The 24,435-nt window shown below is 57.3% G+C and overlaps 1 protein-coding gene across 1 annotated transcript in view; it reads right to left on the minus strand.

Moving 5' to 3' along the window:
• Positions 1 to 24,435, minus strand: part of SCAPER (S-phase cyclin A associated protein in the ER) — a 412,160-nt gene that overhangs the window by 32,816 nt on the left and 354,909 nt on the right. The window contains exon 27 of the mRNA XM_062206396.1: positions 14,812 to 14,967. Coding sequence (XP_062062380.1) covers positions 14,812 to 14,967 — 156 coding nt within the window. The remainder of the gene's footprint in view (positions 1 to 14,811; positions 14,968 to 24,435) is intronic.

A 24,435-nucleotide genomic window follows, 5' to 3' on the forward strand; every position in this document is an offset into this window, starting at 1 on the left:
GATACCCTTCTCCTCCGCAGGGTCTGAATCCGAGCCGCGGCCCGAGTCTCTGCCCCGTGAGGCTCTCAGTGCTGTCCCAAGTGGGCCAGGCCCTGTTCCTCGAGGGCCTCAGCCTTTCTCTGGAGGGGAAGCTGCATGTCCCCACTCTACATCTTCCTCTGCCCTGGCTCCGGGAGCCCCCTGTTGAGCCCCTGTCTGTCTGTCTGTCTGTCACAGGATAAGCCATGGATGGAGGCTCTTCCGGTTTCTCCTCCCAGCCGGAACCTGGCACAGGGGATGGGGGACATCTTAACCATCTCTGATCTTTGCTGGCCAGGGACACTCAAGAGAAGCCCTCCAGCATCCTATCCCCTTCCCTCAATTTGCACTCGAGTTTTCCCCAAAGGGATTGTTGTATTCGCTTGTATCAGAGGAGGGTTTGCTCAGAACCACGGTAAACCTTTATTCCCGAATGCACACCGTTGCTGGTGTTGCTAAGAACAATCACTGACGTGGCACTGGCGAGTACCCTAGGCTGGTCTCCCACACGGCCGCCACACTGATGGGCAGACCCACCAGGGACACTCTCATCTTTGGCCTCATCTCTCTCTTTTTTAATTTGAGAGAGAGAGAGAATCTTCCCTCCACTGGCTCACTCCCCAGAAGTCTACACTTGGCCAGGCTGGGCCACGCTGAAGCTGGGAGCTGGGTACCCGATCCAGGTCTCCCATGTGAGCGGCAGGAATGCAAGTACTTGAGCTCTCAATGCTGCCTCCCAGAGTCGACAGAAAACCCGAATCAGGAGTCAGGGGTGGGGACTGAACCCAGGCCCTCGACGTGACGTGCAGGAGTTGTAAGCGGCTTCTTGACTGCCCACCTGTCTCATCCTCCTGTCTTCTGTGGCTGGGGGAAGGGCTTCTCTCCCCACACACGTGAAGCAGCTGGCACCCACAGAGGGAAGGTGAGCGGCTCTGATCTGCCCGTCTGCCAGCAGCGAGGCAGGGGTGCAGGGAAGGGCGGCCTCCTCCTTCCCCCTGCCTCAGACGTCCCTCAGGGGTCCCACACTGCTGGAGCGCACAGGGACCGTGTGCAGTTCTGCGTCGCCATGGTGCCTCTCTGCCTTGTGGGGCTCCAAACCAAAGTTTACAAACAGACACCTGCTTGCTGCAGGCCCAGCTGAGCGGTCACACTGACTCCCGGCAGCTCGGGTCAGCCAGCCTTCCCCTCCCGCCGTCCATGAACACTCAAAGAGTCAGGGGTCAGACCCCAAGGAGAGGCGTGGGGAGTTTATTCTGCAGGTTCCCAGGAGGGGCCTGCGTGTGTCTAAAGCCGACTGGGAGGCAGAAGGCGTTTCTCCTGGGTGCTGATTTCCAGCAGGCTTCCAGAACCTGTGGGGAGGGCCCTCAGGGCTGGGGACGAGCTCTCCTGCTCCGGGATGGGAAGGCAGCACGCGGCCTTCCCCCCACTGCAGTGTGGCTTTTCAATGGATAACCAGCATACTGTAACGCGGATATTCGGGAGCATGGCTTTATCAGTTAGAACACTTTGAAATGCTGCATCCTCCTGGGCACTTACTGAACAAAATGAATCCACTACAGCAAAATAAACAAACAATAAAAAATCTTAGAAGGCAGACAGTCAAGGTCATGAGAACAGCCCCTCCCCGCTCCATGAAGCAAACAGCCCAGCCAGGCCTTTGCAGATCTTCTGGGGAAATAAAGATGTCCAGCGAGCAAGCCCTCCAGAACCCGGATGTGGAAGTGGCTCAAGACTCATGGAGAAGCCTTCGTCTCAGAGCGAGCCCGCGGGACCCAGGGGCATCTTATCTGCCGCACTTGGCTTCCACGGGGCTGATGGAGACCTGGGGGGCTTCAGAGGGGGTTTGCTTTTCATTTAGTCTGAAATACAGATGATTTGTCCACGGACGGCCGCTGGCTCCTGTTGGTCTTAGCTGTCAGTTACAATCACTGGAAGCCTAAATGTTTATAACAAAGAAGTAAAAGGCCTTATTCAGATCAGCCATGGGTTGCAAAGTTTTCTTTAAAAAAATGCATGGAAGATGTGAACGATCAGACCTGGAATTTTGTATACCACACTCTGAAATCTTACTTTTTCTAGATTTTCAGGTGCTTCTGTTTGGACCACGGGACTAGGGATCTCAATGGGATATTCAGTTCTGCTTATTAAGAGCTAGCATCAACCAGGACAGACTCTAAGCACGCAGTCCTTGGAAACCCCACTTTGCCTTACAGGAGAGCAGACGTCACTTGGCAAACGGCGAGGTAGGAGCCCAAGAAGCAAGAACCACCCGCCCCTTCTCTGGGGCTGTCAACCGCGTGCGCACGAGGCCTGAACACGCAGCCGGGGCAGCTGCAGACTGAACACGACTCCCTGGGCCCCTGTGTGCTCCCGGCTTGCTGGCTGGAAGCTTCCTGGGCCCCGGATCTGGCCTGGTAACATTCCCTCTGACGCCCTTCAGAGCTGTCATCCACTTGGCTGCTCCTTCCTCCGGCTTCTTGGATTTGGGCCTTTGGCTCTGGATTCCCTGAAACACCCGTGGGGATGTCCCCTTCTAGCACCTGAGCCCACAGGTCTGTGGGGTGGTCGAGCGGGTGGGATTATGCTGTCTCTCCCAGCAGTGGGTGAACTGCTGCTCTGCAGTATCTGGGGTCTGGTGGTTATGTTTCGACATATTCCAGGAAAGCTGACCTGCATCCAGTGACATCAGCATTTGCGGTGAGCACTCAGAGCCCCAGGCTCTGCTGGACCCTGCGTTTACAAAGCCAGAGTACTGTGCCCTAGGAAGGAGCGCCTGTGATGTGCACGGTCAAGGGAGACCAGGCGCCTGTTCTAGGGGAGGCTCCTGTCTAACAGTGGCACTGGCTTGACCAAATGGCCATGGTCTGAACACCATACGTTTGTCATCTCAGCGCTCTGGAGGCTGGGAACTCAAATGGATCTCACTGGCTCACATCAAGGTGTCCCAACACCTGTGACCCCTTCCTGGCCCCTGAGATGGCCGTAACCTGGGCCGTTCCCTCCATGGCTAATACTCACTTTCCTGTACCCTCTTTCACTCTGGCGCCCGTTTTGGGGCCCATCTACGTAATCTAAGAGAGCCTTAACTTAATCGCGCCGGCAAAGCCCCCTCTGCCCTGCAGGGCAGTGCCACAGGCTCTGCGGATTTGCAGACAGATGTCTCGGAGAGGCGCTACTCTGCCTTAGCGTGGTGCGCCCGCTCATTCGTGACTCACTGATATCCACGGAGGGCACGCGCTGTCCCAGGCGCTGGGATTCAGCAGTGAAATCCACATTGTCTTCCTCATAATAAGGCCTCCATCTCAGTGCGGGCGGATGCAACAAACAAATGAGCCAACGCAGAACGTGGCATGTGCGCTGTGCTAGGCGCTGTAGAGCAAGGAGCTGGGGACCCGGCCAGGAAGTGCACTAGGGGTGCGTGTGATGCTGCTCGGTACAGCGTGCTTGGGGAGGCCCTTTCTAAGGAATTATTGTAGCAGACGGCGAGGGAGGAGGTCCCGTGAGCACCTGAGGGCAGGGTGTCTCAGGCCTGCAGCCATCAGTGTGTGTGATACACTCAGGACGGCTGGACAGACTGAGACGGGAGGCCACTGGAGGGTCCCGCGCACAGGAGCGATGCTGTCTGACTCAGGTTAGGCGTGGTCACTATAGCCACGGGAAGGAGAGGTGCTCGGAAGAGCCTGGCACCAGCAGGGCGACCCAGCAGGAGGCCGGTGGCACGCCCAGGCGACCTCGGTGATGGACAGCTGGGCGGCAGGCACAGACGTGGTGGGGAGCAGCTGGATTTTGAGAGACTTTCGGAGGGAGAGCCAGCAGCACTTCCCCGTGGGTCGGACGCGGACTTCCCTTCTGAACTTGCTAAATTCGAGAAGCTTCGTAGGCACCTAAGTGGACATGCTGCGTTGGAAACTGTCCCAGGGCAGGGAATTTTGTCTTTTGATTCATACACATGAGGGTACGTGGGAAAGCAGAATCAAAAGTTAATTTTGGTGCAAAAAAATAACTTTTTTTTTCATAATACGTTATTTCCTGCATCTTTTGGAGACCCTGTGTAGGCATGGGTTTCAAAGACATTTACACCAAAATAAACTTAGCTTTTAATTCCATTTTTTTCCCACAAACTCTTTGAAGTGCCTTGCATGAGGACCGGAACCAGGACGAAATGATAGAAATGACCCTTCTGTCCTAGCATTGGATGAGAGAAACTGCATGTGGCCAGCGCGAGGGTGACGGGCAGTCGACAGCAAGTGGGAGAAAAAGACGGAGCCAATCAGCCGCCGGCCAGTTCAACAAGGAAACAGCACTGCACAGTTACCAGTGAGCACCACTCAGCTGGGACCAACCAGGGTCCCGGGTCACATGGGGAAGGCCCGGGCCTGCTCTGCCTGGACTCAGGACACCCCCGCATGAGAACGTCCCAGGGAAGGCGGTTCGTGGGCTGCGGCGCCACCTGAGAAAGAGGTGGAGGTGGGCGGAGGCGGCTGCGGACCCCAGGAGAGCTGTCTTCCAGCAAGGACCGCGCTTGCAACTTAAGACCCAGGAGCAGAGGCCTCAGAGAGAGCAGCCATTAGAACACTGGAGAGCAGTTCCCAAGTGCCAGAAGTGGCCTGGGCGGCCGGGTGACGGCTTCCATTCTCCTGCCCCAGAAGGGGCGTGAGGTCTCAGACCCCAGCTGCGCAGGGGCCAGGGTGACGCCCGGAGTCTGCCCAGGTCCAGGGTGTCAGACAGAGGTCAATCTACTTTGAAAATTGGATCTCCCCCCGCCCCACGCCAGCCCCACCACACACACACTGCATCCCCGCTCAGTACAGCAGATGTGGGAACAGCTTGTTTCCTGCAGATCCGCACTGAAGCTCTGGTGACTCTGGGCAGGCGAAGGCACGAGCAGCATCCAGAAGGACAATGCACGCGCTGTAAGACAGGCCGCCTCCTTAGGGAGGTAGAAAATTAACACGTGAGACCACCAGCCAGGGAGAGGCCCAGGCACCTGACGCTGAGTCTCGGCTGACCTCCAAGAGAGGGAGTTTGGAGGAGGCAGCCTCTTCAGGCGAGAGGAGACGGGGGTGGGGTGGGGGGGTGGGTGGGGGGAGACAGCACAGACGTTCTTGCTGCCTGGGATCAACCACTTGCCAGAGGTGGGACGATCAGCAAGACCCAGAGGTGGCCACGGGCAACAGGAGGCCAGCGGCCAGGCCAGGTCTGGGCGGTGGTGAAGAGGCAGGCGGCAAGTGCCCGGGGCTGGTGCAGCCGTCTCCTTGGCCTCTGTCCTTTAGGACTGGGCAGTGGGGTTGGCAGGCTCTGCAGAGGCCACGCTGGGCCGCAGGGAAACGGAGCTGCTGCCGCTGGGCAGGGAGCCGCGAGCAGAAACCACAGCACCCACAGCTGACAGTTCCGGCTCCCACCCTCGCCCCATGCTCCCTTCACGGCGCGTGCCACTCTTCTGTTGGTAACACTCGGACGCCTTCCCGTCACACCAAGAGTAAAACCCGCTTCCAGCTGCTCCACCCTCACCTTCCCAACTCCACACCCTCCCACTTTTTCGTCCTCCACGTTCCAGCGCACCCCCTTCTCTCATCCGGGACCTCCCGCCCCTCCCCCAGCCTCGCCACTCTTCTCCCCGGAACCTCCTCCCTTGGATCTCTCTCGACAGAGTGGGCGCCCTCGTCTCCTCCGGTCATCTCCCCAGGGAGGCCTCCGCTGACCACCGCATCTACAAAGCCATGGGCCAAGGCCCTCCGTGGCCGTATCATGGATCAGACTGCACGGTCCAGAAGAGCGGTACGGCTTCTCCAGTGCCATGACAAGTGTGGCACACAGCAGGCGCTCAACAGTGCAAGGAAGGAGGGGACTGATCCGAGCCAGGCAGCCCAAGGCAGGGAGGAAGAACAGGAGACGTCAGCAGCCCTTCTTCCTGTGCTAAGAGGGGGCTCAGGAAACAGAGTCCCCTGACATCTGCCAGCTCTGGCACGGGACAGCTGCCTCCCGCGATCCTGTTTCTAGCCCGGTGCGAGGTGCCTACAGAGGAGCTGCCAGGGTATTTAGTTTCTCTCCCCAGGGAAATATTTTTCAAGATTACTGATTGATTTCAGAGACACACACACACACAAACAGCACCCCATGACACACACACAAGAGGGTGAAGAGAGCCCTCCAATGAGATGGTTCCCTCCCTAAATGCCCACAGTGGCCAGGGGCAAAGCCAGGAGCTCAGCCTAGGTTTCCCACGCGTGGGGCAGGGGCTCAACCCCTCGAGCCATCCCCGCCGCCTCCCACGGTCTGCATTAGCAGGAAGCTGCAGCCAGGAGCCCAACCTGGCACCCAGGCGCTCTGACGTGGGATGCGGGAGCCCCACCCGGCACTTTCACGGCTCACCGCCCACCCCAAGGAAGTCTTTCATTTGAAGACATAAACCATATATACACAGGGCAAGAGAGCTGACGAACTCTATGCAGACAAGTGTCAAGAGAGGGGTATAAATAGAACATTCCATCTCGAATTCTGAGGCGAGCATCCTTGGAGTCCATCGGATAGGCCTTGGGTTTAAGGTGTGGTCAGATGACTGGAACCCTGAGCGGAGGGAGGTCAGAGGCCCAGCCAGCTCTGGGTGACAGCCAGCGAGCTCTGGGTCTGACCCCGCACACGGGAGCTGCTGGTGGAGGCCGCAGTGGGAGCTCCGGGAGGCGGCATCTCCTTGGGCCTCGCTGCGCACGTGGCTCGCCCTTAACCTGACTGGCTCTGCCTTCAATTGTTTCCTCCTACCTATTTTCTTCTGCTCTAGTTTTCTTATATTTTAAAAATAATTTAAAAATTGTGTATCTCAAGTCTTTTGGGAACAGGGTGGGGTAGAGTGGATACATACCAAAGGCAAAAAATCAGAGGAACAGATGTGTGAGCCCGTGTTTGCCTGTCTTGTCTCCTCTGTGACGGACGGATGATCAAATTCTTCTATTTTTTGATAAGGAAAGAGCGAGAGCAAGCGCTCTCCCATTTGCCGGCTCACTCTCCAGGTGTCTCCAGTGGCTCCCTGGCTGGGACCAAAGCCAGACACTCCATGCTGATCTCCCACGTGGGGTGACGAAGCCACTTACTCGAGCCATCACCACGGCCTCCCAGGTCTGCACTGGCAGGAGGCTGGCGCCAGGAGTCACGGGCATGGACGCAGGCGCTCTGAGACGGGATGTGGGCACCAACTCCCAGGTTCTCTTTTGGGTGGGCATACACAGCCTTTGAAAAGCTATAAGAACTTTCATGAACCCACATCTCTTTGAGGTCCCAGTCTGTGCCTGTTCACATAGCGCCGACCCAGCGTTTTCTCTGGAGCTCTCGTCCCTCGGACTCCCAGCCCAGCGGGAGGCCACCTGCGAGCGGATACCGAACGTATGTGCCGCCCTGAGTCTGGCGAGCCTGCATGTGTCCTTCGTCGCTCCGGCCAGTGTCCTTCCCGGCAGTGCCTGGGACGCTGTGGGCACCCCCCCGGAGGACACCAATGCAGAGGTTCAGACTCCTGAGCTCTGATCGGCCGGGACGGCGCCTGCAGATGTCTCTGCACTAAGCTGCCCAGGGTTCCTGCCGCCGTGTCTCCCGCTGCTCCGGATCTGAAGGACTCACAGGGCCGCTTCTCGCCAGCCTAGCGGCTGTGTTGCCCCCACGTCCAGTGAGCGGGGCCACACGGAGCACTTAGCTCAGCACACGTAACAGCCTGAGTCCCACTGCACTCACTGCCCCGCCGTGTCCCAGGGCCGGGTCGAGGGGGGTGACGGTCCCCGTGAGTGGCTGCAGAGGACAGACAGCGGGACTGGGCCTGCCTTCATCTTAGGGTGGGTGGGAAGTGGCAGCGTGGCCGGCTTTTCCAGCACAGCGGGGCGATGCCGCGGGTCCCACACGCCCTTCACTTTCCCCGTCCACAGTTAAAATTTCCTTCTCCTCCCTTGGTGGCTGGGCGGGGCTTTGTGACTGCCTCTGGGAACAGAACATAGCGGAAGTGCTCTGCGAGACACCACAAGAGGGAACGCCTGCTCTCTCGCGCCAGCATGCTAGTGCCCTGGAACCCTAGCACCATGCCGTGGGGAGCCCCCCGGGAGAGGCCCTGGGGGCAGCCAGCAGCACCAGCGTGCCAGGCAGCACTCAGACGGCTCCGCCCTCCAGCTGGGAGGCAGCCAGGGCCCATGCTCTGACCTTGACAGGACTCCTGATCCCAGCCTGCTGAGACGGTGGATGGCTGCATCAGGCCACTAGTTCTGGGGTGACGGCTTACACAGCCAAAGTGGGACCAGAGAAGAAAAGCCACGAAATCCGGCAGGGGGCAGGGGCAGGGGAGCGGAGGCAGCGCACGGGTGAGGGCGCCGGATGGCACTGCTGGCGGCAGGGGCCGGGTAAGGAGACCTTGAAAGCATCAGAGCTCTTCGGTGCTGAACAGGCTCTCGTGGGCACACTCAGATCCAGGCCGAACGGGAGACGGGGGAAGGGACGTCAAGGTCCACAGAGCAGATGAGCGCTGGGCAGTGAGGAGGGGCGGAGAGACCGACGGGGGGAGGGCAGGAGCCCGGCCGCTGCTGAGAAGCTGGGGATGCCTGAGAGCGAAGGGGGCTCTTCCGGAACTCTCCTCCCTCCGACCTTCCGTCTCTCCCACTTTCTACCTCTTCTCAAACATGTTCCTGCCGAAGACACGACATGTCCCATGCAATGCCAGATTCTGCTCCCGAGTACGTTCTCAGCAGGTCACTGCCGGGTCTCAGGGAAGATCGTGTGAGCTGGGGTGCACCGAGCCCTCACGTAGCGTCCGACGTCCCTGCATCTGTCCCCACGTTTGACCTCCACGATGACGCGGGAGGCACCGGCCCGGACGCAGCTGAGTTCAGCGGAAGCTCTCTGTGCGTCTTCACACTTTCCTCTCTGATGTCTTTGCTTACGCTAATTTCTTGGGCTAACTTTTTCTTAATTCTAAACATGCCAGTCCTCCCCATCTTTCAGGACTTGGAAAACAACTAATCCCTATGGACAACAGAAGAGTGAGCGCCCTCTCCCGCTCCGTTCCTTGGTGATGGCAGTGGGGCCGGCATCTGTTGGTGGTGTGAGCACCAACAGAGCGCGGAGGGCCCCTGCAGGGCCGTCCCCACCCCGTCCCTCTCTGCCCTATGCCATGGGCGGAGGGCCCCTGCAGGGCTGTCTCCCACCCCCATCCCTCTCTGCCCTGTGCTATGGGCACTTGCACCTGCACGTCCTTCCCCTGACCTCCCAAGGTCCCTGGGGATGTATTCCTGCTTCTCCCACCCCGGCACAGGGCCTGGCACGCAGTGGGTGCTACATAAATATTTGCTCAGTGAGTGAAGAACAAGCAGGCGGGTGGAGTTAAAGTTTACCTTTGCTCGAACAAACGGTTTTCAAGCATCCTAAAACACTTGAGAGGCGCTCATTTACATCCACATAATCAACGGGCTCAATTACAAGACTCTGGCCAAAACACATTTTCTTCGGGGAGTTTCTGGAAGTGAGAATGCAGAACGCAAATTCATACAATACATTTCTTGTTGTGTAAAGATATTCGGATTCAGAGTAACCTTCCCCATGTGGTCAGAAACGCGATGGATGGAGTCCTCGGGACGGGGGGCTCAGCTCTTTGGTCCTCCGGGGCCACTGACCAGGTACAGGCCCTGCCTTGGCTGCTGTGTGCCGGCTCCCTACTGCTCTGCAGAGAGCTCTGTTAAAGGGGCCGCACCTCGCGGGGCAGGGATCTGAAACTGCTCGTCTGTCTTTTCTCCCAGGAGGTCCACCGAGGGAGTCACGGCCACGGACAGAGGCCCTGCTGGGCGTCCTGCTAGCAGCTCGGACTATGGCTCAGTGATGAGGAATGCCGGGCCGCCCACGGCTCCCGTGTGAGGATTCTGGAGTGAGGCTGACAGAAGAGCAACCCTTCCCGCCGAGGATCGAAATTTCAGCTTCTACCAGGGGAAACGCAAGTTCACTGCCCAAACCCCAGGCCTGTACGCTCTTCTCCCCCACGTCGAAGGGAGGATTACCAGCACACATTCTGACACCCAAATTGACTTTCCGAAAGCCCAGGCCAAAATTAGAAGATTAGGGGCACAATAGGCGAGGGGCAGCCGAGGCAGACCTGCCGGGCTCCCCAGCGGGGGTGGCCGCCCTCAGGCAGTGCCCTGTTGACTCAGGGCTGGGGGCTAGCAATTAGACTGCCTCATTGTGTGAGGGCGGCCAGGCCAGCCAGCCACCAGGGCAGGTTTCAGAGGCTCCTCCGGCTCCTCTTTGTCTTCTAGGCCTTTGAGCACAAGCTTTCCTGGACGCCCGGCTGGCCCCCGGCAGCCACAACAGGCATTATGCGAATTACTCCAATGAAGCAGAAACCACACTACTTTTCTCCCTAGACGCTAACACGTGTGCACCCCGCTCCAGCAGGTCTCCGAGTTTACGGCTACGGCTGCAAATACCGCGTCAGTGAGGAGAAAGGACGCAAGGCGAACACCGTGCAGAGGAGAGGCGAATAGATGTGCCGAAGCAGAAGGCTCGAGCCGTCTTCCACCGGCTGCTGCTTGGGCAGCACGTGGGCCACGGCGGGCGGAGGCGAGACAGCAGCAAGGCCTTTTCCCTGGCCTCTCCCTGGAAGCAGCTCACGCGGATGCTGCCAAGAACTGCCCAGGGCAGCCCAGCCCAGAAACCACCTGGACTCTTTTTCCCCAGGAAAATCTGCTTCCGTAACGAGTGCTACAAACAGAAAGCTGCTGGGTAACTGAGGTTGAAGACAGAAATTACACTGCCGAGAAGAACCACCAAGAGGAAACCAGTGCCTCAACCCTGGTGTGTACCTGCATAGACACAACTGTTGCACACACGTGCCCAGAACCTGGTCTCCTTGGGCAATCCCTAGGCGTGTCCATGCCGAAAGCCCTATCGTCCTGACCGGCCACCGCACCGTCTGCCACTCTCAGTTCTCCAGTCAGAAATCTCCCAGCTGTCCTAGGTACCCATCAGGCCTGAGCGACGCCTTCTCCCCGATCTGCTCCCCGTCGTCCACGCGCTGGCCCCTCTCCACGTCCATGGCCCCACGGCCCTCCACGTGGCTCACCGGGACCACGCGCGAGCCTCTGCCCTGCCCTCTGCCACATTTCTGTAGCACGTGCTGGGCAGCAGTCTGGGGTCCCCTCCCCCTCCACGCAGCTCCAGGCCCGCGCTGGCCTTCAGATACTCCCCAGCGGCTCTGCTGCTCGTGTGGTGGCCTCACCTGGACAGCACGCCGGGCGGGGCCTGTGCGACCCAGAAGCAGATCCTGGAACAAGGCTGCGGGCGTGAGGGATTATCCGTGAGGAGGGAGTGGGACGCAGGGAAGGGAGACACGCTGGCCTAGGACGTGTTAATGGGCAGCTGACGCCAGGGTCTCTCAGAGAGACGGCAAAGAAGGTTCATCACACAGGTGAGGGCTGGGGACGCCGGGCACTGCCCACCTGCTATGTTTCAGGGCACGCGTGTGGGTGTGAGCACTCCTGCACTCTGGAAATGGCTCCCTGTCCAGGGAACAGCCCCAGGCAGAGAAGCACAGGAGCCGGGGCAGGAGCTGCTCCAGGAGGGCCAAGCCACAACACTGACGGCCCACTGAGCATGGGAGCCACGGCAGGTGACCTCCAGGAGGGCCAAGCCACAACACTGACGGCCCACTGAGCACGGGAGCCACGGCAGGTGACCTCCAGGAGGGCCAAGGCACAACACTGACAGCCCACTGAGCACGGGAGCCACGGCAGGTGACCTCCAGGAGGGCCAAGGTACAACACTGACGGCCCACTGAGCACGGGAGCCACGGCAGGTGACCTCCAGGAGGGCCAAGGTACAACACTGACGGCCCACTGAGCACGGGAGCCACGGCAGGTGACCTCCAGGAGGGCCAAGGTACAACACTGACGGCCCACTGAGCATGGGAGCCACGGCAGGTGACCTCCAGGAGGGCCAAGGCACAACACTGACGGCCCACTGAGCACGGGAGCCACGGCAGGTGACCTCCAGGCGGACCAAGGCACAACACTGACAGCCCACTGAGCACAGGAGCCACGGCAGGTGACCTCCAGGCAGGCCAAGGCACAACACTGACCACCATTGCACACAGGACCCACGGCAGGTGACCTCCAGGAGGGCCAAGGGCCAAGGCACAACACTAACCACCACTGTGCACAGGACCCACGGCAGGTGACCTCCAGGAGGGCCAAGGGCCAAGGCACAACACTAACCACCACTGTGCACAGGACCCACGGCAGGTGACCTCCAGGAGGGCCAAGGTACAACACTGACGGCCCACTGAGCATGGGAACCACGGCAGGTGACCTCCAGGCGGGCCAAGGCACAACCCTGACCACGAGTGTGCACAGGACCCACGGCAGGTGACCTTTAGGCGGGCCAAGGCACAACCCTGACCACCACTGCACACACGGTGCCCCTTTCAGCTCAATGCTTCCCTTGCCGTCCTGGAGCCTTCCAGAGCCCACCTCCCAGCGCCTTCCCTCCTCCCCTGCGCCAGAGCTGGTGTCTGGCTCCCGGAGAGCAGGGCCCCTGGAGCCTTGCACGGCGTCGGCACGGGGCAGGCGCTCAGCACGGCTCCCGTCTCCCATACACACAGTGAGACAATCCAGGAACAGACGCATCTGCTTGCATGTTCTGAGTACTACGAAGTCAAGTGCACGGGGGCGGCATCAGGCCGGCGACCTCGGGGCCGCGTTCAAGTCCCTTTGGCCCAGATGCTTCCCCTACAGAATCCAGGGACTCTGCCCGAGCTTTGGGCATCTTCCACACGACCAAATCTGCGTGTCCGTGAAAGCGGAAGCCACTACCCGTACAACCGACTGCCACACGGGGAAACGCTCATGCTTGTGACACTCATCTGCATCCAAACCAGGACAGGCAACGGCTGCTTGAGACGCTGGCGCCGTGGCTGTGCCGTACAGCAGAGCCAGGCTGGAAGGGGCCTCCTGCCCGAGGACACCCCAGGGAGGGCCTGGCCACTGCACACGCGTGACCCGGGCAGCACGGTGGCCCGCAGGCTGCAGCACGTTAGGCTGGAAGGGGCCTCCTGCCCGAGGACACCCCAGGGAGGGCCTGGCCACTGCACACGCGTGACCCGGGCAGCACGGTGGCCCGCAGGCTGCAGCACGTTAGGCTGGAAGGGGCCTCCTGCCCGAGGACACCCCAGGGAGGGCCTGGCCACTGCACACGCGTGACCCGGGCAGCACGGTGGCCCGCAGGCTGCAGCACGTTAGGCTGGAAGGGGCCTCCTGCCCGAGGACACCCCAGGGAGGGCCTGGCCACTGCACACGCGTGACCCGGGCAGCACGGTGGCCCGCAGGCTGCAGCACGTTAGGCTGGAAGGGGCCTCCTGCCCGAGGACACCCCAGGGAGGGCCTGGCCACTGCACACGCGTGACCCGGGCAGCACGGTGGCCCGCAGGCTGCAGCACGTTAGGCTGGAAGGGGCCTCCTGCCCGAGGACACCCCAGGGAGGGCCTGGCCACTGCACACGCGTGACCCGGGCAGCACGGCGGCCTGCAGGCTGCAGCACGTTAGGCTGGAAGGGGCCTCCTGCCTGAGGACACCCCAGGGAGGGCCTGGCCACTGCACACGCGTGACCCAGGCAGCACGGCGGCCTGCAGGCTGCAGCCCGTTAGGCTGGAAGGGGCCTCCTGCCCGAGGACACCCCCAGGGAGGGCCTGGCCACTGCATGTGGCATGACCCGGGCAGCACGGCGGCCCGCAGGCTGCAGCCGTTACCTCCACGAGCCTCTGTGTAGTAAAACACTACCCCAGCCCTCGCGGGTCACAGAGCCAGACGCAGGCACTGCTGAGTTCGCATCCAAGTCTGGAAGGAAGGCTCTGCCTGCATTTCCAGAACTCGGGACCCTGAACACAGGCCACACGCGGCTTCTCAGCCTTGACTCCGGGACTGCTGGGGAGGGCCTGGGTAAGAGGAAGAACAGGTGGTTTAAGGGCCCGTGTGTAACAGACTAGCAACTGTGGGAGTTCATTTTAGAAGTCAAGTTCCCGCTCACAAAATATTCTGCACACGCTGAATACAGACAGGTGATAAAAACACACGTATAATACAAACAAGCGCTGCTTGGAGTTTAACTTGGGAAACCACTGTACTGAGCAGTCTCAGCTCGCTGGAGGCGCACGGCTCCGTCCACCAGCAACACGGAGCCACTGTCGCCAGGGACGGCTTTGGGGCCTCCCAGGGGCTCCCTGTTATTTCTACAGGAACCCTGTCTGTGGGGGCCACCCTGAGGGTGGGTGGGCTGGAGCCAGGGGTCTAAACAGCCCGCCAGGCTGGTACCCTGGTTTCCACCAGGCCCGGGGAGCATGGGTGATGCCGGGAGCTGCTTGTCCATGGAGGCTCTGGGAAGAAGGGGCAGAGGGAAGGGAGCCGATCCTCGGAGTCTGTAGGACAGCCCGCCAGCACTGCGAGGTCGGCACCCTGGGCTGAGGGCCTGGCTGGACCGGCCTACACTCGCTCACTGATCCACTGCCCGGGACAACCGCTCGACTCTCACGGCTCTCAGCGGCACACGGCTGCACCGCTTCTCAGGGCTCTGCCAGCAAGGAACACAGATGCTGGCAGGAGCAGGTGGCCCGGGAAAAGGAGAGCTCGTCACCCTCTCGACATGGAAAGCCACTCGCGGAAGGGACAGAGAGGAAGGAGCCAAGAGGACCATGGGCTCCCTGTGGAATGATCCCAAGACCGGCAAAACAAGGGAATCACCCTGCAGGCTGAGAGCAGCCGAGAGGGCCCGAGGCCGCAGAGGCCTTACCTTCCCGTGACAGCCAAGCACAGCGTGCACAGGCCGTGCAGGAGGCCGGCGGCATGCTGCAGGAACGCGGCCGTCTTGGGGTTCTCGTCCACTGGGCCTTGCACCGACAGGAAGCAGCCGCATAGCTTGTCGATCAGACCAATGTTCACCACGTAGCTAGATTCGGAGGAGAAACGCACGTTACCCATCAGATGTGCAGGACCGTAAACACAGCAGTTCTGAAAACCGGCCACCCTCTTCATCTTCCACCATCAATCTCACCCTGCACAGGCCTGGACCCCCAACCATGCAGATGCAACACAGTTTGAGGCAAGCCTCAATTTCCCAAGACTGGGTCCTGAGTAATTAGCTACTCCTGTCGTTCCTGTCTTCTCTGTTTTGGCCGTGTTCATGTTACCTTACGGGAAAGGCATACGGATGGGATCCTGAGCATTCTCACTGGTCTAAAGGATTACCAGGTGCCAGGACTCAGGAGGCTCAGTGCTGTTAGTTAAATTCACGGCAATACAGGGATGGGGCAGGTAGGATGAGGCCACGCAGATACTCGTTACAACTCAGACTTCTAACGCCGACTGCGGGTTCCCCAGGAGCATAACAGACTGAGAATCTCATTGCTTCTGTCATGAAAGTACCACCCTCGGGTGACAATGACATTGAACAAGCCCTTTCATGTTGTCAGGGCAGCACACTGTTTGCTGGAGCCGTTTATTTAACTAGACCCACAACAGCAGGTCTCTCCTTAGTCCACAAAGCAGCATTTTAGGACTGCAAGAGGCCCGGCGGATAAGGCAGTCTCAGCCTGGAGGTTTTACACGGATCCCCTGCCACTGCATTCACACGTGTGAACAGGGCGGCACTGCCACGCAGCAGTTTCTGGAACGCAGCACTTGCAGCAATGCCTGTGCAGGCGCCGCGGCTCCCAGCTGGACCTGCTCGCTTCCCGACACGCCCTGGCAGGGACAGGAGCTGACCACTCAGCCACACTTGAAGCCCGTTGCCCGTCTCATGCAGGCCCACAACGCCCACCTTTTGCAGTAGCCAGCGCCTGCCTGCCGAGCAGCTCCTAAAGCCCAGGCTCCGGGGGGCATGAAAGCCCTCCTCTGCCACGGGGAGGGCCAGGGACACATGGAGAGCTCGCTATGATCTCACGCACAGGACAGACTTGGAGAACTGACCCCGGTATTTGCACAGCACTAGTCAGTTTAGAAAGGGGTTTCACGAGGATCATGGCAGTGAGTGAGCCCACGGCGGAAACCCCGCTGTCTGCCTGCTCCACGCAGCCCTCAAAGGACTATGGAAGCCAGACCACAACCAGGGCAGGTGGGCGCTCTCTCCCTAGACACGCCCTCTCCTCTGGAGGTGATGGGCGCTCTCTCCCTAGACACGCCCTCTCCTCTGGAGGTGATGGGTGCTCTCTCCCTAGACACGCCCTCTCTCCTGTGAGTGCAGGTGATGGGTGCTCTCTCCCTAGACACGCCCTCTCTCCTGTGTGTGGAGGTGATGGGTGCTCTCTCCCTAGACACGCCCTCTCTCCTGTGTGTGGAGGTGATGGGTGCTCTCTCCCTAGACACGCCCTCTCTCCTGTGTGTGGAGGTGATGGGTGCTCTCTCACTAGACACGCCCTCTCTCCTGTGTGTGGAAGTGATGCTCTCTCACTAGACACGCCCTCTCTCCTGTGTGTGGAGGTGATGGGTGCTCTCTCCCTAGACACGCCCTCTCTCCTGTGTGTGGAGGTGATGCTCTCTCACTAGACACGCCCTCTGTCCTCTGTGTGTGCAGGTGATGGGTGCTCTCTCACTAGACACGCCCTCTCTCCTGTGTGTGGAGGTGATGCTCTCTCACTAGACACGCCCTCTCTCCTGTGTGTGGAGGTGATGGGTGCTCTCTCACTAGACACGCCCTCTCTCCTGTGAGTGGAGGTGATGGGTGCTCTCTCACTAGACACGCCCTCTCTCCTGTGTGTGGAGGTGATGCTCTCTCACTAGACACGCCCTCTGTCCTCTGTGTGTGGAGGTGATGCTCTCTCACTAGACACGCCCTCTCTCCTGTGTGTGGAGGTGATGCTCTCTCCCTAGACACGCCCTCGCTCCTGTGTGTGGAGGTGATGGGTGCTCTCTCACTAGACACGCCCTCTCTCCTGTGTGTGGAGGTGATGGGTGCTCTCTCACTAGACACGCCCTCTCTCCTGTGTGTGCAGGTGATGGGTGCTCTCTCACTAGACACGCCCTCTCTCCTGTGTGTGGAGGTGATGGGTGCTCTCTCACTAGACACGCCCTCTCTCCTGTGTGTGGAGGTGATGGGTGCTCTCTCACTAGACACGCCCTCTCTCCTGTGTGTGCAGGTGATGGGTGCTCTCTCACTAGACACGCCCTCTCTCCTGTGTGTGGAGGTGATGCTCTCTCCCTAGACACGCCCTCTGTCCTCTGTGTGGAGGTGATGGGTGCTCTCTCCCTAGACACGCCCTCTCTCCTGTGTGTGGAGGTGATGGGTGCTCTCTCACTAGACACGCCCTCTCTCCTGTGTGTGGAGGTGATGGGTGCTCTCTCACTAGACACGCCCTCTCTCCTGTGTGTGGAGGTGATGGGTGCTCTCTCCCTAGACACGCCCTCTCTCCTGTGTGTGGAGGTGATGGGTGCTCTCTCCCTAGACACGCCCTCTGTCCTCTGTGTGTGGAGGTGATGGGTGCTCTCTCCCTAGACACGCCCTCTGTCCTCTGTGTGTGGAGGTGATGCTCTCTCACTAGACACGCCCTCTCTCCTGTGTGTGGAGGTGATGGGTGCTCTCTCACTAGACACGCCCTCTCTCCTGTGTGTGCAGGTGATGGGTGCTCTCTCACTAGACACGCCCTCTCTCCTGTGTGTGGAGGTGATGCTCTCTCCCTAGACACGCCCTCTGTCCTCTGTGTGGAGGTGATGGGTGCTCTCTCCCTAGACACGCCCTCTCTCCTGTGTGTGGAGGTGATGGGTGCTCTCTCACTAGACACGCCCTCTCTCCTGTGTGTGGAGGTGATGGGTGCTCTCTCACTAGACACGCCCTCTGTCCTCTGTGTGGAGGTGATGGGTGCTCTCTCCCTAGACACGCCCTCTCTCCTGTGTGTGGAGGTGATGGGTGCTCTCTCACTAGACACGCCCTCTCTCCTGTGTGTGGAGGTGATGGGTGCTCTCTCACTAGACACGCCCTCTCTCCTGTGTGTGGAGGTGATGGGTGCTCTCTCCCTAGACACGCCCTCTCTCCTGTGTGTGGAGGTGATGGGTGCTCTCTCCCTAGACACGCCCTCTGTCCTCTGTGTGTGGAGGTGATGGGTGCTCTCTCCCTAGACACGCCCTCTGTCCTCTGTGTGTGGAGGTGATGCTCTCTCACTAGACACGCCCTCTCTCCTGTGTGTGGAGGTGATGGGTGCTCTCTCACTAGACACGCCCTCTCTCCTGTGTGTGGAGGTGATGGGTGCTCTCTCACTAGACACGCCCTCTCTCCTGTGTGTGGAGGTGATGGGTGCTCTCTCACTAGACACGCCCTCTCTCCTGTGTGTGGAGGTGATGGGCGCTCTCTCACTAGACACGCCCTCTCTCCTGTGTGTGTGGAGGTGATGGGTGCTCTCTCACTAGACACGCCCTCTCTCCTGTGTGTGGAGGTGATGCTCTCTCACTAGACACGCCCTCTCCTCTGGAGGTGATGGGTGCTCTCTCACTAGACACGCCCTCTCTCCTCTGTGTGCAGGTGATGGGTGCTCTCTCAGTAGACACGCCCTCTGTCCTCTGTGTGGAGGTGATGGGAGCTCTCTCCCTAGACACGCCCTCTCTCCTGTGTGTGGAGGTGATGGGTGCTCTCTCACTAGACACGCCCTCTCCTCTGGAGGTGATGGGCGCTCTCTCACTAGACACGCCCTCTCTCCTGTGTGTGGAGGTGATGCTCTCTCACTAGACACGCCCTCTCCTCTGGAGGTGATGGGCGCTCTCTCACTAGACACGCCCTCTCTCCTGTGTGTGGAGGTGATGGGTGCTCTCTCACTAGACACGCCCTCTGTCCTCTGTGTGGAGGTGATGGGTGCTCTCTCCCTAGACACGCCCTCTCTCCTGTGTGTGCAGGTGATGGGTGCTCTCTCAGTAGACACGCCCTCTGTCCTCTGTGTGGAGGTGATGGGAGCTCTCTCCCTAGACACGCCCTCTCTCCTGTGTGTGGAGGTGATGGGTGCTCTCTCACTAGACACGCCCTCTCCTCTGGAGGTGATGGGCGCTCTCTCACTAGACACGCCCTCTCTCCTGTGTGTGGAGGTGATGCTCTCTCACTAGACACGCCCTCTCCTCTGGAGGTGATGGGCGCTCTCTCACTAGACACGCCCTCTCTCCTGTGTGTGGAGGTGATGGGTGCTCTCTCACTAGACACGCCCTCTGTCCTCTGTGTGGAGGTGATGGGTGCTCTCTCCCTAGACACGCCCTCTCTCCTGTGTGTGCAGGTGATGGGTGCTCTCTCAGTAGACACGCCCTCTGTCCTCTGTGTGGAGGTGATGGGAGCTCTCTCCCTAGACACACCCTCTCTCCTCTTTGTAGAGGTGAGAGGTGCTCTCTCACTAGACACGCCCTCTCTCCTCTGTGTTGCAGGTGCAATTCCTCCGGTGCTGCTTGGGCAGACCCAGTATCTGCCTTTCAGTGCCGTCTCTCCTTCACACCTTTTGTCTTCCTGCTCTGAGAACCTTGATCCCTTCCTTGACCCGTTCTCTCTACTGTTTTTTTTTAAATAGCCTATTTTATTTTAAACAAGAAATAAAACAAACTGCTCTCTACTGAGGAATACATGACAAACGATGAATGTAGAAACTTGGGGGCTTGACAAGCTTTACAGTCCCTAGGGATCTTCAAAACGTTCATGAAAATGCAGGTTATGAAGAAACTATGCGTGTATGAAAAAAAACATACTCTACATTCAAATTTCCACAAACTTTCTGACGTCCCCTCGTATACAAATCCACGCTATCCTCTATTAAAAGGAAGGAGGGAACACAGCGTGGAGGCTTATGCGGCTGCTGGCGATGTCGACATCCCATATTGGATGCCAGCTACTCTGCTCTGACCCAGCTCCCTGCTCATGCACGTTGGAAGGCAGTGGAAAATGGCACAAGTTCTTGGGCCTCTGCCACCCGCAGGGAGACCAATGGAGCTCCTGGCTCCTGGCTCCAGTCCAGCCCAGCCTGGCTGTCACAGGCATCTGGAATCGGCCAGCAGATGGAAGATCTCGGTCTCTGTGTCCTCCTGTCACTCCATCTTCTGAATAAACAAGCAAAATCTTTACAGAAAGCTAAGGGACAGTGTCCACCACAGGAAGTCTCCTTGCCTTCAGAGCCATCTCTTCCCACCTGCCTGGCAGTGACATCACTCAGAGTGCCCTCTGCAGAGCAGCGTTGGGAGGCTCACTCGTGGCACCCGGGAGAGCCATGCACCCCGTCCGTGCCCGTCAGGATTCCACTGCCTGGCTGCCTCACAGCTGTCCCTCTCCTGCTGACGGACATAGGGGTTACCCCTACGTTTTTCATTATTATCAATAAGATTTCTATGAATATTCGTGGGCAAGTCCTCCTGAGCATGTGTTCTTACTTCTTTGGGGCAAACACCTGGGGGTAGAACTGCTGAGTCACAGATCGCCACGTCTGACTTCAGCAGTTGCCGGGCAGCCTGCAAAGCAGTGGTACCACTCTATGCCCAGCAGCAGTGCTTCAGGGCCCTGGTTGTTCTACAGCCCCACGTCCTCACTGACATGTGGCACTGTCAATCTTTTTTTTTTTTTTTTTAATATTTTGGCCATTTTATTGGATTTGAAACAGTACCTTGCTGTCCCTTTATTTTGCATTTCCCTGATAACTGATAATACTGAACATCTTTCCACGTGTTCACTGGCTATTTCCATATTATCTTGCATCAAGTATTTGGATCCAAAGAAATCTTTCCCTAACCCAGGATTTTAAAGTTGTACTTCCATAATTTTCACCAGAAGTCTCGTGGGTCTGTGTTTAGATGTGTTCTAATTTTGGGTGTGGTGGCAGGTTAATTTTCTTCCATGTGGATATCCAGTCGTTGCAGCACTATTCAATAAAAGGACTTACTGGGGCCGTGCTGTTATCTCATACTGGAGTGCTGGTTTGAGTCCCAGCTGCTCTGCTTCTGATCCAGCTTCTTATCAATGCCTCTGGGAAAGCAGCAGAGGGTGGCCCCAAGTGCTTGGCTCCTGCCACACACGTGGGAGACTCGGAGTTCTTGGCTCTTCAGTTTGGCCTGGTCCAGCCCCAGCCACTGCAGCCATTTGGGGAGTGAAATCAGTGGTTGGAAAACCTCTCTCTCTACTTCTGCCTTTCAAATAAATTAAATAAATATTTAAAAGAGGACTTTCCTTTCACCATTGAATTCATTTGATCCCTTGATCAAAAATCCACTGGAAGAGGTTGCTAGGGGCTGGGAGAGAGGGCAAACAGGTGGAGCACAAGGGGTCTGTGTGGTGCTGTACTGATGGGTACACGTCATTGTACACGTGCCCAAATCCACAGACTCCACAGAGGGAGTGTTAACGTAAGCTATGGATTCTGAGGTGACACTGACGTCAGTGTAGGCTCACGGATGATAACAGGCGCACGCCCCAGTGTGGGAGGCTGACAGTGGGGGAGGCCGGATGTGTGGGGGCCGGGAGGTCACAGGGGTGCTCGCTACTTTCCACTCAATTTTGGTATTAACTTTAAAACCACCTTAAAATATAACCTATTAAAAAAAGAACTTAACCAAAACATTTTGAAAAATCAATGGTGTATAAGTGTCGTCTAATTCTGAACTCTCAATTCATTCTGACCAACTGGATTATTTTTACATTAACAATATACTGTCTTGATTAGTGTGATTCTGTAATAAGTTACCAAGTCAGGCAAGTCCTCTGATCTAATTATTCCTTTTCAAAATTATTTTGGCTATTCTAGATCTCTGGCATTTCCCTGTAGATTTTAGAACTGACTTGCAAACTTCTCTCAAAAGCCTACGAGATCTTGGTTAGAACTGCACTGAATCTATTAATCACGTTGGTGAGCAACGATCCTTTCACAGTATCTCCTGATGCACAGAAACAATATAAATCTCTATTTATTTCTGTCGTCTTCAATTTCTCTCAGTAATGCTTCACAGAGCTGCTGCATCTTTTATGAGATTCACTCAGTTATCTGACATTTTCTGCTTTTATAAATGGCATTCTTTTCAACCATTTTAATTCCTAACTATTGGTTGCTATTCACAGCAATAGAATTGATTTCTGCGGACGCTGTGCTGTATCCCACAACCTTGCTGAAACCTTATTCTCTGTGCAGTCGTTTTTCTCTTGGAAGATTACATCACTTTCTACAGGTGCAATTGTGACACTGCAAACACCACTAGTTTTGTTTTCTCCTTTATGAACTTCCTGCCTTGTCGTGCCTTTTCCCCTCTGTGAACTTCCAGGACAACACTGAATAAAAGCAGCGACAGTGGACAGGCCCTGTGTATTCTCAAAGAGAAGCAATCTGAGGGGCCGGCACTGTGGCGCAGTAGGTTAATCCTCTGCCTGTGGCGCTGGCATCCCATATGGGCACCGGTTCTAGTCCTGGCTGCTCCACTTCCGATCCAGCTCTCCGCTGTGGCCTGGGAAAGCAGTAGAAGATGGCCCAAGTGCTTGGGCCCCTGCACCTGCACGGGAGACCAGGAAGAAGCTCCTTGCTCCTGGCTTTGGATCAGCATGGCTTGGGTCGCTGTGGTCACCTGGGGAGTAAACCAGCAGACGGAAGACCTCTCTCTCTCTGTCTCTACCTCTCTCTGTAACTCTATCTCTGAAATAACTAAAATATTTTTTTTTTTTAAAGAAACAATCTTAGAGGTGAAGTGTTCAGTGTTTGATCGTGACATATAATTTGGCTGTTCCTAATTTGCTGCTTTCAAATGAATAAATCTTAGAGAGAAAGAGAGAGAGAGAGAGAGAGAGAGAGAGAGAGAGAGAGAGAGAGAGAGAGAGAGAAAGCTTGAAAGTAACCAGAGAAAAGACACATGAGCTGTAGGGGAAACAAGATGCATCAATGCTGATTTTTCATGAGAAATGATGGGCTCTGTATACATTGTGGTAACATCGTTACACAGAAAACCTGTCAAGAATGGAAAAAGGCCAAACAGTGCACATGAGAAATATTAATATCAGACAATCTAGGCTTCAAAACATGGGCATTTAACACAAAGAAAGAGACCAGTGACCAAAGGGCCATCTCCACCACAGCTGAGAGAGCCAGCGGTCCTACAGCGCGTCTAACAACAGAACCTCAGGATGCACGAGGCAACACCTGGCCAAGCAGATGGACACAAATCCACAGTGAGGCTCGGGGACCCCGATGTAGTCACTCCTCATTTAGTCACTGTTAGAACGAGGAAAGAATTTAACAATTAACGGAATTGTGCTGTCCGGTGGAGTAGCCATCAACTCTGTGTTTATTTAATTAAAAAGTTACACGTGCTAGGTAAAAAGGAAGTCGTGCCACTCCTGGGGATTTGCAGAGGGGCCATGAAGCCACTCTGCTGTTTCTGGAAATTCTGTGGCGATTCAGAGAGGAGCTGGGGCATCTGTCCGGGTGGGCACAGATCCAGGTGACGCCGTGTGGCTCTGGAGTTAGCATCTACGTGGGTGTCACTTCTGGAGCCCTCGCCCAGCTAAGCACAGAGTTACTGCACTCACAGGCCTCCCGCCAGCACCCCTGCATTCTGCAGACACAGCAGCTCTCGACGCTGACGCAGGAAGCAGCTCTTCAGGTGTGCAGTGCTGTGCCGACAGTCATTCCCGGAGATCCGGCCTAGCACCTGCTCTGTTAGTCTTTCTGATAATTTTCTAAGCGCCTACTTCCCTGTATTAAATCCTTTTATGTGGGGCCGGAGCCACGGCTCACTTGGTTAATCCTCTGCCTGCGGCGCCGGCATCCCATATGGGCACCGGTTCTAGTCCCGGTTGCTCCTCTTCCAGGCCAGCTCTCTGCTGTGGCCCGGGAAGGCAGTGGAGAATGGCCCAAGTGCTTGGGCCCTGCACCCCATGGGAGACCAGGAGGAAGCAACTGGCTCCTGGCTTCAGATCAGCGCAGCGTGCTGGCTGTGGCAGCCATTTGGGGGGTGAACCAACAGAAGGAAGACCTTTCTCTCTCTCTAACTCTACCTGTCAAATAAAAAATAAATAAATAAAAATTAAAAAAAAAAATCCTTCTGTGCTTCAAACAGCCACAGGGCTTTCTGTTTCCCACAACTGAATTCTGATTGATACAACAGCTGATAAACAATGCCCAGCCTTGCTAGTGATAAGGACAACACACATGAAGACGGCTATCACACGCCACTCCACACCCATCCGACTGACACGTGAAAACACTGGCAAGGGTATGGGGAATGAGAACTCCTATGTCTGATGTCGGGACTGAAATTTGCACAACTTGGAGGAAAACCTGGTGCCTCCTGGTAAGGCGGAGGATGCATTTATCATCTGTCTCACCCACAGCTTCCTCCTGCAGGGGCACGACCTTGAGAGGCTCACAGATGCGCAGGAGGAGCTTTCTCCAGGGATCTGTGCTGTATCACTGCTAGGAAGGTGAAAAGGAGA

Source organism: Lepus europaeus, chromosome 11 (assembly GCF_033115175.1).
Source record: "Lepus europaeus isolate LE1 chromosome 11, mLepTim1.pri, whole genome shotgun sequence".
In the NCBI taxonomy this organism is placed as follows: Eukaryota; Metazoa; Chordata; class Mammalia; order Lagomorpha; family Leporidae; genus Lepus; species Lepus europaeus.